The sequence below is a fragment of the Macrotis lagotis genome, chromosome 4, assembly GCF_037893015.1.
Source record: "Macrotis lagotis isolate mMagLag1 chromosome 4, bilby.v1.9.chrom.fasta, whole genome shotgun sequence".
Taxonomy (NCBI): domain Eukaryota; kingdom Metazoa; phylum Chordata; class Mammalia; order Peramelemorphia; family Peramelidae; genus Macrotis; species Macrotis lagotis.
In genome coordinates, this window is record NC_133661.1 from 243,167,550 (window position 1) to 243,187,175 (window position 19,626).

General features: G+C 34.8%; 1 protein-coding gene across 1 annotated transcript in view; it reads right to left on the reverse strand.

Moving 5' to 3' along the window:
• Positions 1 to 15,990, reverse strand: part of LOC141522886 (neurexin-3-beta) — a 562,426-nt gene extending 546,436 nt beyond the window's left edge. The window contains exons 1-2 of the mRNA XM_074236273.1: positions 15,892 to 15,990; positions 15,336 to 15,551 (exon numbers count right to left, since the gene is read on the reverse strand). Of these exons, the coding sequence (XP_074092374.1) occupies positions 15,336 to 15,551; positions 15,892 to 15,990 (315 nt within the window). The remainder of the gene's footprint in view (positions 1 to 15,335; positions 15,552 to 15,891) is intronic.
• Positions 15,991 to 19,626: the final 3,636 nt, after the last annotated feature.

Below are 19,626 nucleotides of genomic sequence, written 5' to 3' on the forward strand. Positions count from 1 at the left end.
ATATATTAAAGATAAAATGATAATGTGAATGACCTAGGAAAGTGCATTGAATATTTGACCTGGATTCAGGAAGATCTAAATTCAAATGCTTTATGAGCTATATGACCCTGGCTATATGACCCTGGGCATAACTTAATCTCTGTCTGCCTCAGTTTCCTCAACTGTAAAATGAGGATTACCATAGCACTTATCTCCAGAGATGTTGTGAGGATCAAATGATTATTTGTTTTGGATTTTTTAAAAGCACTTCGGGTTTGGTACATAGTAGGTATTTAATACATGCTTATTTTTTTCTTAATTTATATAATCTGTAGCAAAGTTACTTTATCTCTTTTGACTTAAATTTCCTAATCTACACATGGAAGTAGAGCTATCAAAAACGAGACCTGGCTTTTCACAATTTATTAGTCAATGAAACTGAAGCACAGAAATGTTAAGGGGCTTACCTGAGATCATCTAGCAAGCTAATGATACAGTTGTACCACAGGATACATGATTATCATTTTATGTTAGATATAAAATTAAAAAAGGACACTAGAGGCCAAGTTTTTTTTGACTTCTAGTCCCATATTTTTCCTTTTGTATCTTAATAGTGTTTTATTCTTCTTTAAATGGTAGTATCACTTCAAATTATACACTGATCACTCTCTCCTAACCCCCTCAAATTTGAGTTCTAGCGTGGGAAGGAAAGAAAGTATTATCCCAAAAGCTACATGCCTGATGGGGAGGTGGTGAGAAAATTTGAAGGTATCTCATAGTCTAAAAAATACCTGCTTTAGGGATCTGCTCTGATGTCCCATCATCCACTTATCAAATTCAAGTGTCATTCCTTCAACTTTGTGGTTCCTCAACAATTGTTACAGAATCATGACATTACATGGTTTTAATCTTGGAAGGAATTCAAGTGACTTGTAGTCTAACTCACACCAAAAAACATATTGATCATTCAGTTTCTCATTGAAGATGTTCAAGGAGCAAGAACTCACCACTGTTTGAAGCAGGGCATTCCACTTCTGGACAGCTCTAACCAATGGGAATTTTTCCAGAACTAAAGTCTAAATTTGTCTCAACAGTTTTTCTATATTGTTCCTGAATCTCTCCTTAGAAGTAACAAAGAATAAATCTACTCCCTCTATTATATACTATCACACAGTGAACTTAGTAATATCGGTGATAGCAACTTTTTAGGAACAAAGTAGAATTGATGTCTAAATAAAACATGGAAGCAGATTTAAAGGAGATCTAAGTCAAAATTGAACTCAACCAAATTCATATTGAGTCCTAAAAATTTTTACAGACACACATATTTCTGTTTGTTTCCAAAGAACAGTGTTAAGTATCTCTGGAAAATTGTTAACCCTATTTTCCTATTTTAAAATGATTTCCACAAAAGAAATCCCATCCTCTACAAGTTAAACATCCCCAGGAATTTGGACTGATCATCACAAGACATCACTTCAAGATTCTTTAGTATCCTGTTTGCTCTCCTCTGAACAACCTAGCTCATCAACATCATTCTAAAACTATTCCCCAGAACTAAACAAAGTATTTCATATGAGATCTAAGTACAACAGGACTCTCATTCTCCCATTCCAGGAAGCATCGTCCCTTACATTGATTATCCCTTTGTATGGCCACCCCAAAACTCAGGGACCAACTTGTTAGAATTCCAAAAGAAAAAAAAAACATGAGATTGTGTTAGCATTATTCAGAAAGGCAAAAGACTGCACACAGTGAAAGTAATAGGTAACAAAAGTAGCTATGCTACTCTATTATAATATTAATTACTTAGAAGATATCTGAAAGATTGAGCATCAGTCCCATCCATTGTCAGACAGTAACACATGACCACTTCTTCCATTGTGCACATGGTGAGAACAAAAATAAACTGAATAACAAAATAGGGACTATGGTCACAGGTGACAGTGCTAGGAATAGAATGAAACCTTAATGACAGCCATTTCCTATAATTATGAGTATGGGCTGACTGGTGTAGGGGGCAGCACTCTCTGATGGATTAAGGTAAGTTTGCCTAAATGACTTTAAGTGTCTCCTGGTTCCAAAAGTGTCATCCTCAGACTGGGAAGTTACTGGACTAGCTGTCAAGTTTATCTTTGAGGCTAATATAGTCCTACACTTTCCTTTGCCATCTCTCACAAAAGCAGTAACTCACCTTAGCAGGAATAGTGGCAGCACTAGGATCTAAGCTTATGATTCCTCCGAGTGGGTGGCTAATGAATTCCCCTATCAATATCCTGAGCCTCCATGCCCTCTAAATACAGCCAGGCATATAAAATTCATCATCTTTAGCTACAGGGAGTCAATGTGTTATTTCTTGCATGGCTGCACTGAACACTAACTCTGCAGTAACGACCGAAGCAGTGTAAGCTATAGGTCAATGACATACTACATTGAACCAATGATGTTATGTCATCCCAGGGACAGAATATACTTCAAAGTACCTGAGGTTTGTCCTGTTTCCTACTGCACAGATTGAACTACCTTAAAAATTTATATTTGAATCTTTTGCTATTCACTATGCAAAAGGAACCATAACTAAATATTATGGTAACAGGTTAACAGGTATTTTTACGTCAGTAAAATCCACTATCCATGCTTGAAACTTTAGATGTGACTAACTTGAGCAGAGCTAACTGATAAAACATGCTTATTTTTTGTAAAATATTTTCATAGAAGGTACTTCATTACCAAAAATTAGCAAAACTGATAAAAGATGAAATTAGTTGATGTTGGAAGGGCTGTGGTAAGATAGGCACACCAATATGCTATTAGTAGAGTAGTAAATTTGTCTAATTTGTGGGGAGAATAATTTGGAATTATTTGAAAAAAAATAATAAGCTTGACTTTCAACCCAGTGTTACCACTACTGGAAATCTACCATAAAGAGGTCAAAAATAAAAGTCAGCATTCTATATATACACCAAAATACTCTTAGTAGCACTTTTCATGGTAGAAATAAAACCTGGAAACAAAATATGTGCCAATTATTTAAAAAATGACTAGTCAAATTGTAGTCTATAAATAGAATATAATTGTACTATGAGAAATGACAAATATGAGGAATTCAGAAAAACTTGGGAATAGTTGCATTGTGATGCAAAATGAAGAAAACTACAAAGAGAACAATACACAAAAACTACAATAATATAAAGAACATTATCACTAAAAGACATCAGAACTCAGATGAAAATAATGAATGGCCAATTTTGATGCTAAAGAACTAATGAAGAATGGGGCGGCTAGGTGGCATAGTGGATAAAGCACCGGCCTTGGAGTCAGGAGTACCCGGATTCAAATCTGGTCTCAGACACTTAATAATTACCTAGCTGTGTGGCCTTGGGCAAGCCACTTAACCCCATTTGCCTTGCAAAAAAAAACACCTAAAAAAAAGAACTAATGAAGAAATCTAAGTTCCTCCTCTTTATAGATAAGTAGAGAAATACTTATGTGGCATATAAGCTACATATGCAATCAGAAATGGTTGAAATGTCAGTTGGCTTTTTCCTTGTTACAGGATAGATTTCCAAAAATAGGGGTTATTGGGAAATGAGAATCATGTGTTTTAAAAAAAAAGGTTAACAAAACAAATTTAAAAATTTCAGAGGAAAGCAATACTTGTAAAGAATAACTATAAGACAGTATTGTTATCATGATACTAATTTTTTCAAAACTCATCAAATGTATATGCTTGAATATTCTAAGACTTTCATAACAAGACATAGATCTATCTTTTTAGGAGCTACAGGTGTTCATGATATGTAAAATATAAATATTTATAGAGTTCCCATTGTATGCAGAGTATGATGTCAGGTGGTATTGATTTTATTTTCTTAATTCCCTATGCTAATATCTCTTTCACCCAGGTCATTCTTCATCCCCAATTTCCAATATTTCATCGTTAAAAACTTCTGGTTTTATATATTACACTTACAATCAACATTTCTGAAGCTCTTTGATATTTGATGGCATAAGAAATCTCCAAGATTATGTGCATTTGCCATAAAATTTGTAACCTATTCTTCCAATAGTGGTCACTTATCTCTACACAATATGGTTGATAATGATAAGATTTAAATTGTGCTATAATAATTTAACAATACTCTGATCTGCAATAGACCAATAATACTTAGAATTCAAGTCCTCTAGTCCTTGGTTTTGGTTCATCAGTTCTCTAAAATATTTTTCCAATATTATGTCAAGCATTATTCTATTCCTTGTCACAATGTGACACTAAAAATTGGGGAAAATCCACACCACAATGTGAAATACTTACAAATATCCATTTATCTATATATTATATCTATTTTCTATGGTTCATCTGCATAGCTAAAGAAAGGACTTGGAGGAAGAATATTCTGTCCACTTTGGAATAGTTACAGTAAAAGAGCCATAAAGAAGCAGATTGCATTAGGTTATAATACTGTGTAGAGAAATAATGCATGGTAATGTGACACTCAGGAAAATTAAGGAGATTTACTTAGCCTTGTGAAATAACTGTTCTGCATTCCATAGATAAACTAAGTCCTCTAAGACATAATAAAAGAATCATCTAGAGTCTTTACTATAGTCCTTGTGACCTCAACTACTTTTGAATGTGAAAATTTGTCAAATATTATTTATTTATTTATCCATTCAATTATTTATACTTACACCTGTGATATTATTAGCAGTGTAAAATACTCCCTAGTATGAGAATTTTTTTCTACCAATAGTGTTAAGTTCAGCGATGTAGAGAATTTGAAGGGACCACAAGATATTCAGATAGTCAACCAGGATTTATTTAGTGCTTACTATATCCCAGGAATTGCATTAAATTCTGTAGACAAAAAAAAGAATTAAAAAAATCAAAACACTAGCTGTAACTTTAAGCCTTATAGACCTGTCTGCAGTAATGAGGTTGAAAATATTTATTGAGTGACTATAGTGTGCAAGATACTACTAAGGCTCAAGAAATAAAGAGATAAATAAATAAAGCATTTATTCTAAGGAGAATATAATCTGTTAGTCACAGAATTAATGACACAAAGGAGAGATCAGTACAAAGGGTAGAGTGAGGCAATTTGCTATAAGAATAGGGAAAAGAAGGCAATAACTTCCTCATGGAGATGAGGATGTCATGGAAGACTTCATGGAGTAGGTGATATAGACATAGAAGGCAGGAAGAGCCTTTAAAAGCAAGCAAAAAAACTGAGATGTTGGTAGAAAATGCATTTTAAGCAGGGAGAAAAGTGTGAACAAAGTCATTGAGATAGAAAAGAATAAGACAGAAGAATGTGAGGAAAAGGGTTCAATGTGACTAGAAAAACAGAAAACATGAAGTATGTTGATTGAAATAAGACTGGGGGGGGCTAGTTGAGTTAGATTGTGGAAAGCCTTGAATATCATGATTAGAAATGTTTTTAATATCTAGGATTGGTTCCAAGCTATGTTGGACACATAGTAGATATGCAAAAATATGAACTATTTCTATGGCATCCCCTTTCTTACAATGGATATATCAATAACTGGGTCCTCAAAGAAGCACAATGGGCAACTACAACTTTAATATCAAGAAATAACAAGTACCATGTAAGGAGATGAAAGGACAAATTACATTAAGAATAACTTGGGAATGATATACAGAGGTCAAAGAATATGTACAATTTCCAATGCCCTGGTCAAAACCCTAAACTCAGCATGGTTTACATAAGCCTCCAATTCATCAAATTCCTTCTCCAACTCCCCTCCCACCATGTTCTCCTCTTTCTCTGCCGAGATGGCACATCTAAGCTTGGAAGGCGCTGAGAGAATCCCCAGCAGGCTCTCTCCGCACAAGTGTCTAATGAGCTGGAAAAGCTCCTAAGCCTAGAAAACTCAAAGAGGACTTTGTCACTAAGAAGAAACAGCAATGGAAGGAATTATAACTGGCCTGCAGTGCACAGTCATCTGTGGGAAATGGAATTATACCTGTCGGATACCATTGTCACTTTATTGTTCTCATAGCCCACATGTGCCCAGGCACCACACTCGGGAGTTCCAACATTTTTCTGTTCATCTTTTGAGATTCCCCCAAACACAGATCCTGAATGAAATCCAATCCAGCTACTGGCCAAATCCACAGAATAATCTAAGAGAGTTGCCACCTAGCCCCACTGAGGCTTGAGCTGGAAAATATGTTGCTGTAGATATCCAAGTCAGAGACAGTCAAAATAAAGTGTCCAGGTTGGCAGTTTATGTATTTCTATGTAATCATAAGGAATAAGCTATTTATAAATGTCAAGAGACCAAAGGGAATCTTAAGAAAATTCAATATGATTCAGAAGGGGAAAAAAATCACATTATTTGAAGTCAGAAGACTTGGGTTCAAATCCAGATCTAGCTATCTTTGTAACCTCAAGCAAGTTACTCACATTTTTAAAACCCAATTCTAGCTCTATAGTTATGGTGCCGTCAAATTCATGTATAAATCTAAACAAGTTGTCAACTAACTCCACCACAGAACTTCCTAGTGGATAAAGTTTGGTTGCTGATATCAAAGTGAAAAACATTCATGATAAAGGACACAATCTGGCAGTTCCTAAACTTTATCTCTTAAATAATCAGAAAGCAAAATTCTTGATTCTCTTAGGGGTTAAGGAATCTTTTTGAATGCAATAAATTATAGAATGTGTATTTTGTGTATGTCCACATATATTGACAGATTCATTTAGACTATTGAACAATTTCTAACATTCAAACTTAGAAGCAAAGGGAGGAGGATCATAATCCACTCAGTTTCCTCTTGTATAAGCTGCAAGACTATCACAACATATAAACTGCCAACTTGGACCCTTTTTATCTTGGACTTGCCTAGCCAAATCCACAACCCAAAAGATAGTGTCCTATCTTCATTTTTTTTTTATTTTTATTTTTACTCCTTCAGTTAAAAACCTCTCTTCTCATCATCTTCAAAGACAAACCACCAGGACTATTAAAAAAAAAAAACTACCACTTCTTCAACGTATCCTTCTGGAGTGTAAACTTCTGAAATGGGAGCAATTATACACTTCTAATGCAGGGTCATCCTAAATGGTGCATCCTCGAGCTTCCCTGGCTGGCAGCAAGTATCTCTAGAGGGAATATGACTGGTGAAGGCTGCAGATTCTTGTCATACAGAACAGATGCCTTGGCACATAAATTTCCACTGTGCCTGAAAGGCTCATAATTAAAAAATGAATCCAAAAGGATTTACTGTAAATTACAAACACAGAGAAACTAATAGGATGTCTTTTTTTTCTACCTAGTATTAGCTACATAAAGAGAAACTAATTGCTGCCCTATTCTTCCCTACTCTCTCCTTATAGGGGGTGAAAAGGAGGTCATCAGGAGTTTTATTATAGTAATAGTAGGCACTTTGTGGAAATCTTCTCAGTGGTGCAGTTCAGTCATTTCCTGGGCCCTATTGGGTAAAGAAGGGTTAGAATAATGTGTCCCAACTCCTCAATGCCTAGATACCAAGGCTAAGAGACAGCTGCTATGGGTAAAAGAATAATAGACTTTGATCACATGTTCAGGGCAGGTACATTGTTGAACAATAGATTTCAATGAAGCAGGGAGATTTGAACAGACAAAAAAAAAAGATTTCTCAATTCTAAGACACATGATTCACTCTATAGGGAAGTCATGTTATGCAGTCTTCCTGATCTATTTACACCTGTCAAATACAGATCATCTGTTATCTCATTAATATAGCTCTGAATAATTCACACAGGGAGTAAAAAGCATGAAAATGAGGGTACCAAAAGCAATAGCTAGTTTTAAGCAATCAACCTCCAATTAGTTTTTGCTTTTTAGATTTATTTTTGAATAATATTTGGAGAGAAATAAAAAATTTAAAAAATAAATAAAATTTATAAAAATTAATGACCAAAAATAAATACCTGAGTAGAGTGTGCAGATGAAACTAAACATACAGTTTATACCTTTATATTCAATTTAAGAAATAGTTTGTTAAGCACCCTACTATGTGTAGAATGCTATGCTTTACACTGGTTTAGTCCCTGAGCTCACATGGGGTTTATAATCTATTAAGTGGATAGGAATAAGGAATGACTAGATGACTGACTGATTTTGCTAATATAGAGAATTTCTGGAGAAGAAACTCCTCCTACTAATGCAGCTGCACCTCTTAGTCATGGAGACTAGCCTAAATTGTTTCGAGGTTAAGAGGCCTGTCAAAATCACATTTAAAAAATATTTATTTAAGGCAATGGGGTTAAGTGACTTACCCAAGATCACACAGCTATGCAATTATTAAGTGTCTGAGACTAGTTTTGAACTAAGGTCCTCCTGACTCCAGGGCCAGTGCTCTATCCATCACACCACCTAGCTTCCCTGTCAGATTTTTTTTTTAATACAAATTGTCTTTTTTGAGTTTGCGATCAGAGATATCACTTTGGATTTAGAAGACAATGGAAATCTTCATAGAAGTGTCTTTTTGGTAGTAGTCTATATAACATGGCTTAAAGCTTAGATAATTCCATGTATTAAATCTAAGTACTAAAACTAAACTAAAAGATTTATTTATTAAAAGATGGAATCATAGAAAAAGAGAACACCCTTCTTCAAAATCCACAAATGGTTATTACACCCAACTCCAAAAGAGATCTTCTCATAGGAAACTCACGTCTGCTGAAACAGTCAATCTCCCTTTTTTGTAGTCACTGTTGTTAAGTTGTTTTTCAATCATGTCCAACTCCCCTGACTCCATTTGGGGTTTACTTGGCAGAAATACTGGAATAGTTTGATATTTCTTTCTCTAGGTCATTTTACAGATGAGGAAACTGAGACAAACAAGGTTAAGGGATTTGCCCAGGGTCACATAGCTAGTTTGTGTCTGAGGCTGGATTTAAACCCATAAATGATGAGTCTTACTGTCTCCAGACCCAGCATTTCATTCTCTGTGTACCTAGTTGCTCATTTCTTCTTTAGAACAGTTTTAATTTTTAGAAAGTTTTTTCCTTGCATGGAACCTAAATCCTCTCCACTTTTCTCTCTTGCTCTTTGCTCCACCTTTTGAGACAAAATAAAAGAGATCCAATCCCATTTCCATATTATAGTCTTTTTGCATATTGGAGGATTGTTATCATTTCCTTTCAAGCTAAATATCCATGATATGTTCACTTGATCCTTGTATATAATGTCTTTGAGTCTCTTCATCATTTTCATCCACTTCCTTCTATTCTTCCTTAACCTTGGTACCCCAAACTGAATGCATAGCTAAATGGTGAGGTCAACAGAATACTGGAACAAGAGTCAGGAAAACCTGAGTTCAAATTCAGATTCAGATGGTGACAAGTTTTGTGAGACTGTGCACGTCACAAGTTCTATTCACCTTATTTTTCTCAATCACAAATGAGATTAATAATAGTTCCTATCTCATAGGTTAATCATTTAGATCAAATGAGATAATATTTGTAAATCAGTCCAGTTCCTGGAACATTTAATAGACTCTATATAAATGCTAGTTATTATTATTATTTATTATTATTATTATTCACATGATATGCTTTATTTATAACAGAGGGTTCGGAGACTATAGTATCCTTTCTTCAGGAAGTCATGCTTCTATGAATGCAAACCAAGATTATACTGGTTTTGGGGGTTATCAAATCACATACGATAAGATGGACTGGCAAATAATCCAATTGGTGACTTATGGAGGATAACATGACATAAAGCTGTAATAATAGGTTGGTGCTAGATTATGTAGGGTACCAGATTATTAAATATTAACCTTAGAATAATGGAAATGATGTGATCACATATGTACTTAAGGAAGCCCAATGATTTAGGGAAAAGAGATATTAGAGATAAGGACACCATTTGGGAAGCTCTTACAGTCACTAGAAAGAATTAATTAGGATCTTAGTGAGTATTATTGAATTGAAAAGGGAATAATCATTTAAATAGCACTTACATGTGCTATTGCTAAGCATTTTACAAATATTGTCTCATTTGATCTTCATGACTCTCTAAGAAAGGTGCTATTATTAACCTCTTTTGGAAGAAGAAGAAAAATAAAGCAAACCGGTAAAGCAACTTTCCCAGGTTCACATTGTAAGTGTATGAAGCAGGATATAAACTCTGGAATTCCTGACTCTGGGTCTAGTGTTCTAACTACTTAGTCATCTAGAATGATGGACAAATAAGGACACAGATTAAAAAAAAGATAGTATAGCATTAGAATCAGCATGACTTGGTAATTGATTGGACATGCCTGGTGAAGGAAAGGCAAGATTGAAAACTGGTTTAAAGGTTTTGTGTCTGAGTGACTTGATTAAGGATCATACCATCAATCAAAAAATAGGGATATTAAAAGTGATGACTAGTTTGGAAGAGAACGTGATGAGTTCAGTTTGGGAATATATTGAGATTTAAGTCAAGTTAGGACTTTGAGGTAGATATATTCAGTAGTAGCTTAAATGCAGGCTAGACCTTAGAGGAGAGGTCAAACTTGAAGAGATAGATTTGGGAGGCACCTGAGTGGAAGTAATCATTGAAGCCAAGCAATGGATAAAGTTGTCAAGGAAGAGAAAGTATAGAGAAAAAGCAAAGCCCCAAGCCATAGAATCACAAATGCTGGCTCTGAAAGGGGTCATAGAAAAGATCTATTCTAACTCACTCATTTTAAAGATGAGGATAATGAACCTAAGGAGGGAGAATGACTTGAACAGAGTTTTACAGAAAGTACAAAAGGCATTCAAACTGGGTGTTCTAGTTTCAGTGCAGAATGTTAAAATATAAACTCTGTTTAGGATAAGGATTTTGAATCTCAATTGCACCTGCCAAATAAGAGGTTTAATTTAAAGAAGGTCTGAGGCACTGTTTTAAGTCCTTTGTTTTCTCTATTCTACTATGCTTATTTACCCCAAAGTTTACTTACAAGAACTTTAATGTTACATTTTATTTTTCTTCAAAGCTATCTTTCATGGGGACTATGCACCTTTGCTAATAATGAGACATTTCAGAATTCTCTTTTGTTAGAAGTGTCTTTACAGTAGGTTCAGGAAACCAGAGAACTAATGTTTTACCTAAATAAAAGTGCTTCATTTGGATTTTAAAAACTTACTTACAAGATATGGTACCAAATAATTTTGAATGTTTCAAGCAACCAAATCTTGGCTTTGGCTGACAAAGAAATAGAACTTTCTTTGAAAGTAATTTTTTTAGGTTTTTTTTGCAAGGCAAATGGGGTTAAGTGGCTTGCCCAAAGCCACACAGCTAGGTAATTTTTTAAGTGTCTGAAACCGGATTTGAACCCAGGTACTCCTGACTCCAAGGCCAGTGCTTTATCCACTATGCCACCTAGCTGTCCCCTTGAAAGTAATTTTAAATGAAGTGTTCAAGAAATGTTTAAATACTGGTAACAGGAAAATGGGGGAAAAGATGCAATTGGATTTATAGTTGGAAGGGCTGAGTTCAAGTTCTGATTCTGCCATTTGACAATTAAATGTTCTGGAACAAATTACATAACATTTTTGAAACATTTGTAAAAATATATCTACTTTTATAATACATTTTAAATATATTATCTCATTTAATACCCACATGAACTGGATGAAGTTACTATTTTCTATTAAAAAGGGGGTAAAATTAATAATACTATTTCTACTACTACTATTACCACTACCACTTCTACTACCACTACTACTACTGTCCCATTACAACTACTACTATTACTATTACTACTATGACTATATATCTGACACATAATGGTTGGCTGTTGTTGACTATTTTTTGTTTCTGAAATGACTATAAATTAATCAATATCTTATACAGAGCATTCTGACTCTTATGGATTTTTAAATATCATGACAAATTAAATATCAGGAGTAGCAAGTGCTTTAAGGCTTGCAAAGTCCTATGGAAATTTCTCATTTTCGCTTTATGACAACTCTGAGAGGTAGGTAATATTATTTTCTCCGTATTACAAATGAGGAAATAGAGGCAAACAGTATTCAAGTAACTTGCCTTATAGCCAGATACAAACTTGGGTTTTCCTGATTCCAACTCCAATGTTGGATATTATTGTACAGCCCTACTGCCTGCTCCTCCTCCTAGTATTAGTTCTATTAATAACACTAATTCCCAACATGTATAAAGGAATTTAAGGTTAATAAAATACCTCATATACAGTATCTCATTTGATTTTCACAACCTTTAAATTTGATTGCTATCATCATCCCATTTTTGTAGATGGAAAAATTGAAGTCAAGAAAGATTAAGTGGTTTGCACAAGGTTATATAGCTAGTGAGTGTTAGAGGTAAGATTTGAACCAAAGTCTTTCTGATTCTAAGTGAATCATTCTATTACTTCACTATGACATATAAATGTACCATTATTTCCATTGCATATCTCATAGGATTATTGTGAGGATGAAAAGGGATTAAAACGCATACATTTTATGTGGGCTCAAAAGTATGCATAATATATAAAAATTCTTTGTCATCTGTAAAGTGCCATACAAATGTCACCTATTGTTCTTATCCAGAGCTACTATTGAAATAATACCTTCCAAAATACCTACTTTAATATGACAGAATCCATTCATTTAATATATTAAATATATTATACTCAGATCTCATATGTCCACATGTGTAAGTAAAACAACATATATTTAATATATACTCTTACAAATGTTAAATGAGCAGAGGTACAATAGCATATGGTGTCTGACAACCAGGATGACTTATGTTCACATCCTGCCTTTATTACATAATAATTGACTCTTGGGGAAGTTAGATGGCACAGTAGATAGAGCACTGGCCCTAGAGTCAGGAGGATCTGAGTTCAAACTGGCAAGTAACTTTTTAACCCCATTGCCTTGCAAAAATTGAAAAAAAATAATAGTTGACTTTTTTGCTGTAATGACTAAAAACCAATCAATATGTTATGCACAGCATTCCAATTTACATAGGTTTTTAAATACTATGACTTAGCTTTGAAAATTGTGGTTTTATTTACAACAACAAAGTTCAAGACAACAGAGGCTTAGTAAACAGCTACCTTGGACAAGGCTCTTAACATGTTAGGCAATTGTCTGCTTAGATAAGTTGAAAATAAAGTGCTGCCTGAATCCAGGAGTTTCTTATACTGATGAAATCAGAAGTTCAAACCACATGCTCAAAAAAGAAAAAAAAAGAAAAATCTACCCATCAATTACAGCAAGGCTACAATTTTTGATCAATGTTCTTGCTTCTCTTAGTAGTTCTTATATTTTCATGTCATAAGATAATTGAATTTAGAGTTGAAAGAGACCTAACAGATCATCCAGTTCAACCTCCTCATTTTACAGTGCCCTCATCTGGAAAATGAGGGGGTTTGGATTAAATGGCCTTTAAGTTTCCTTTGAGCTTTGAAGGCTAAGATCGAACACTACTTTGGGACCAACACTGTCAGCTGAAATCCAAGATAAAATGTTAAGTGGAACTTTCAGTTCCACATAGGGCAATGAAGTTGCTCTCCTAATCATGCATCTGAATGGAGATTATCTACACAGAGTCTATGTCTGTCGAAATTGATGAAATTACTTACCAATACACTATCATTAAAAAGTTTCACATGAACCAATTACTTGTTACATGGCAGCCCTAAATCATGTTGTTTTTAGTTAACCACCCTAAACAATTAATAAGTCATGAGAAAGGAAGGGAACTGCTGCTGGTCTGCAGCTTGCAATGATCATAAACCAATCAATGTGTTTTGCACGGCCTTCCAAATTGCATGGGTTTTAAAATATTAGGACCTGGATTTGAAAAATGTGGTTTTATTCACAGAGGCAAAATGCAAGACATCTGAAGTTTAGTAAATGCCTGTTTGCATTTATGGATATACCATGCTAGATGCTAGGGCAAATAGTATATTAATTATGACTTGAAAAGTACAATACAACAAAGAATCAGAAAGTTTAGAAAATGATACGGTAAATGTAACTGGATTTCTCCTTATCATATTAACTTGATTTTTAGAGCTCCAAGAGCAGGTGGAAAATAACACTATAATAAGCAGACAGAAGAAAGGAGTGGAGAGAACTTTTATGGTTGGACTCTAGGGCTGACCATCATATTTTTAAAATTATCATCTCTAACCATTCCTTCTCTTTCCCCAGAGTTGCTAACATTCTGCCTGTTCTCTGGTTCAGAGTGAAGTGAGAATGCCACCAGCCATGGGAATCAAGATGGTAAACTGCTCATTTTCCATATTACCTAAAAAAAAAAAACCAGGTACTCAAAAGATGTTTTAGTAGCCAAGCTGAAGTTGTAGCCTCCTAAACCAAAGACAGCCAGCAAGCAATTATCTGATCAAAACTCTTGATTTTCTCTGAATACCATGTCTCTGATGCAGATTTTTCTAGGTAAATCTGATTATTTTCCTTCTTTCAGAGGTTGGCTGCATTCCCCAGTTGATCTTTTTCTCTTAACTGCTTTCCTTTTTCCTGCTATTTAAAACTGAACTTTTATTGTTCCAAATTAAATCCATTTTTTCTAGCCTTGTCATTGCTAACTAATGAGAACAATTCCTCTCTTCATTCTTGGTAACTGCACTTAGGTACTTATAGATGAGAATCATATCCTTTCTTAGCCTACATTTTTTTTACAGACTGCACATGCTATAAAATGGGCTAATTGTTGCTATAAAAATAGTTTCTATCATCATAGCATGGCAATTTTCCACCCCAAATCATTTAAATTTCCTAGAATTGTATTGAGTCCACATGGCATCAGATAGCTAAATGTAAATGCTCATTTAGCTTATAGGCAAAAGGCCTAGATTAGAACAAACTTATAGTTTTCCTTCTCTTTTGGTTATCATTGTTTATCAAACCTTTCATTATCAAAAATAGAATCTCAAAAAAAATCAACCTGAAAGACCTTTAATGTTCAAATCTGCTATTCTATTTGCACCTGGAACTATTAAGAAAAACAAACAATGATTTTCCTTTATTCATACAGCATCCAAACTAGATTACTGCTACATAATCAAAGATGAGAAGAAACACAGTGGATCAACCTCTTTGATAGTTGCAAAGCACTCAGAGCATAGCAGTATGAGTGTCAATGTCTCCCTATCAAAAACTCCCTTAGTACCAATGCCAAATCATATGACTTCTGTAAGTGAAAATTAGTTTGAATACACCTACATCACCAATATGATTCCAACACTGCACCAAATGTTATTTTTACATGGGCATACTTGTTGCACATGTCTGGAATAATATATCGTGTCTGTCTACACCAGAGCAACAGCAAAAGTTTGAAGGACTAGTATATACAAGTTGGAATTCATTACTCACTATGTGAAGCTGGAGGAAATCGCCAAGCCCTGGAGCACTGTCAATTCGAACCAGGATGCCATCCTTCACTGTCGTGCTGAAGCCCACAGCAAGGCGGTCTGAGCGTGTGCTGGGTCTGTCATTTGCAGGCCAGGTGTAGAGAATGAGCCCTCCACTTTTCCCAAAGATATATGTAGCACCGGCTGCAAAAAAACAAGGGGAGAGGGAAATGTCATCCTAGTTCCTTTAGTTCCACCAGCTGTGGCAATGCTGCTGAGACTTGCCTCCAAACAGCTGTAGAGGAGAACATTGCTCACACAACAGTGTTTTGTTACTGAGAATGATGGTGTCCAGGGCCTAGGAGGCTCCTGTCACCCTAAATTAAAGATGCTGGAAAAATGAATTAATAGCAAAACAGATGTTAAAAAAAGACACACTTAACATTTCCCATTGCTTCTGGGAAACAGGACAGGATAGACAATGCCTTGTGTTTGAAATCTTTATGCATTGTGACAAAAACCTTTCACCAGTCTTCCCTTCCTTAGTAGTGGAATTGATCTCAGATCCCATCTAGTACATGTACAACACGGAAGACTAGCCCTTGACCCCTCTTAGCAATAAGGATATTCTGTTCAGTCAAGTTGTAGCCACTGGTTCCTTTTCCAGAGTGCCTCATAAAAGTTAAGAGAATTCAGAAGCCCAAAGACATCTTTTTTCATATCCTCTGCTTAACACTTGGAGCAACCTCCAGAAAATAAAAATGTTGATAAAAAACATACACATTGTGACAAATTCCATGCTTTGCAGTTCTGGCTCACTAGGTAGCTAGTTAGAAGTGTTAGGACCTTTAAATAAAAATATGTTCTCTAACTGTGGGGATTACAGGGCACATTTGATTTTAATTTTTAATTTTCTCTAGCACTTAAAACAATTTATTTTAAAACCTGATGACAACAGAAAAAAATTTTTCCCAACCATATGTCGAAGTAAATGGGTTAGTCTATATCTATCTGATAGGCCCAATACTATGAAATCTAAACAAAGAAAGTATATTTTAAACAATAATGGTCAATGGGTAGTTATTAACATTATTCTAACATTCCCAATTGTTACTTAAATTTTAAAAAAGAGAAAGGAATTCAGAACATAATTCCATCTTTAAAATTACAAATTTTATTATGTGTTATGACACTGTGTATGTAGCAGCCTTAGAATCATTCAGTCCTGGGTTCAAAGTCTTGCCTCTACCACATGCTAGCCATAGACCATTGATAAGGCAACTCATTTAACTTCCCAGTGCTTCAGGCAGTTCTATAAAATGCTGTTACCAGAAAGTTGAAAAGTACAGGAAATTTTCACAACCAACAGTTATTCCAAAAGATAAAATCATAGGTTTCATTCTTTTTACTATACCCATACTCCCTTTGAAAATAGTGGCATAACTGTTGGTGGAGTTGTGAACTGGTTCAACCAATCTAAGGTGCAAATGGGAGCTGTTTTTAGGGGGTTCTCTAGGGCTGTGCATGCCCTTTGATCTATCAGTGCCACTGCTGGGTCTGTATCCTGAAAGAGATTTTTAAAAAAAAGGAAAAGGACCTGTAAGTACAAGGGCATTTGTAGCAGTTCTTGGTTGGTGGCAGGGATTTGGAGATTTAGAGGATGCTCATCAGTTGAAGAGGGGCTGAATAAACTGCATTATATTACCATAATGCAATACTATTCTGCTATAAGAAATTATGAACAAAAGGTACACAGAAAAACCTAGGATGACTTACAGAAGCTGATGCAATGTGAAATGAGCTTTGTACAAACAGCAATACTGTAAGATGATCAGCTGTGAATGACAGCTGTTCTCAGCAATATAATAATCCTAGACAACTGAAGGACTATGATGAAAAATGCTATTCATCCCCAGAGTAAAAAATTATGGTGTCTGAATTCAGACTGAGTCACTTTTTTTTGCTTTTTTATTTTTCTTGGACTTTTATTGCTGCTGTTGTTCTATACTTTCACAAGATGACTATTATGGAAATATTTTCAATGGCTACACATGTATAATCTATATCAAATTTCTTGCCTTCTCCATGGAGGGGGCCAAGTGGGGAGGGAGGAAGTTAGAAATTTTAAAAGTTTTAAATCCAAAGATTTAAAAATTAATATTAACATTGTTTTTGCATCTAACTAGAGAAAATAAAATACTAAATAGATTTTTTAAAAAGAAAAACTAGGATAGATGGAAAATAATCAAATAGAATAAAAATCTTGTCTCATAATCATCTTCACATTTTAAGTTATAAGTGAAATGCATAAAGGCTCAGAGATTTAAAGCTGGAAGAGACCTGCAAAGCCTTCTAGTCTAATTCCTTCATTATACAGATCTTGATACTGAGGTCCAGAGACATGACTAAGGTTAAAGCTGGAAAGTATTAGAGGCAAGATTTAAACCAGGTCCTCTGACTCCAACTTCATACTCTTTCCACCATACTATGCCTCCTATCACAGGCAATTCCCTCTAACAGCTATTTCTAAAAAAGCAAACTCATTTGATATGAAACTTTTCTTCCTGAGCTCCCATTGAACATGTGCTAGCCTTTTAGAAATGCTTTAATACACTCCACTGAGTAATCAATTCTGATTTCTATAACATCTACTGAGGATCCTAATATATCTTGGCCACATTTGTTCTCAGAATTAATACACATCTGTGCCAACAGAAGGTTGGGTACGATTCTACTGACTGAACTAAGAAAAAAAATATAACTCATCCAAACTCCTAAGGCAAACTGTGGGGATGTTTAGGATTAGAAGTATATGTCAAATTCACAAGTACTGAAATTAATTATCTTTAGTGAGAGATAGAGACTAAATTCTGTCCACTTCCACAGTTCACCATCTTAGATATTACAGTGTGCTAGGCATATATATTATGTGCTATCCTTGTTTGATTTTTCCTCCTCTGAATTTCTAAATTTTTAGGGGACAACCCTGAAATTAAAGTAATTCATAGCACCTCTTCCATTTAACTTTCAGTATCTAATGGTGAGTTTGTGACTAATTTTGTATACACAACAATGTTTACCACTCTGTTGACAAGCCTACTCCAAGCCTCTTCATGTTAATTAGAGATGTGGGGATTCATGAATTATCCATGACATTTGTCCATGCACACAGAATTTGAGCAATTTACTTTAAATAGATTAACTACAAAAGCCATCATCACCACTTTTTTAATTCGTTATTTCTATGGCACTAAATGATTGATGCACTGGGCTAGATTAATTCAAAAGGAGGGAAAACAGTAAGGCAAATCAAAGCATGAGCCTTAGCAGTAATCTGTAAAATCCCATTACTTCATATCCTAAGTGTTTTGTTGATTCCATTACATGGATCAATTCACACTAGTTCCCAATAATACTATCAAGGAGGTGATTACAACCATAAACAAAAACCCAAAGGTCTAAGATTGATATTTCCTTGTAATAAGATGAGAAGATTTCTTTGATCTCTTTCAGCTCATTTTATCCAACCTTACTCAACCTGAGCATTTTTATAAATACTCAGGATCAAAAATTTGGGATAAATTTATAAATATTCAGGATCAGAAATTGGAAGTTGTTCTCAAAGGACAACTGGTTCAATATCTTTTGTGGACAAGTGAAGAAACTGAGACTAAAAGAAGTTAAGTGCTTTAATAATATTAATAATAGCAAAAATTTAAATAATGCTTTGAGGTTTGCAAAGTTTATTAAATGCTATTTCAACTAATCTTTACAAGAACCCCAGAAGTTAGAGGCTATAATTTCCCCTAGTTTACAGATGAAGCAGCTGAGGCTAAAAAAGTTTAAGTGATTTGCCCAACATTACATAGCTTGTTTCTGAGACAGAATTCCATCTCAGGTCTCCCTCATTTCAAGGCCAAGTACAGTACTCTTCTAGCAGCATATATAATGGGCCCTGGGTACATTTACTTTACACCGTTGTAGAAGTATACACCCAAGTGCTCTGACTTCATTCTCAATGTATCACGATTTCTTTCCTTAATCACCATATAACTCTAATTTCTCATTATATTATATTATTTCAAAATTGGAAGAGTCATTACATTGAAAGAAAAAGAGAGAAAGAAAGAAAGAAAGAAAGAAAGAAAGAAAGAAAGGAAGGAAGGAAGGAAGGAAGGAAGGAAGGAAGGAAGGAAGGAAGGAAGGAAGGAAGGAAGGAAGGAAGGAAGGAAGAAAGAGGAAGTGAGGGGAAAGGAAGGAATAAGAAAGTAAGAAAGAAAAAGAAAGGAATGAAAAAAGGAAGGAACGAAAAG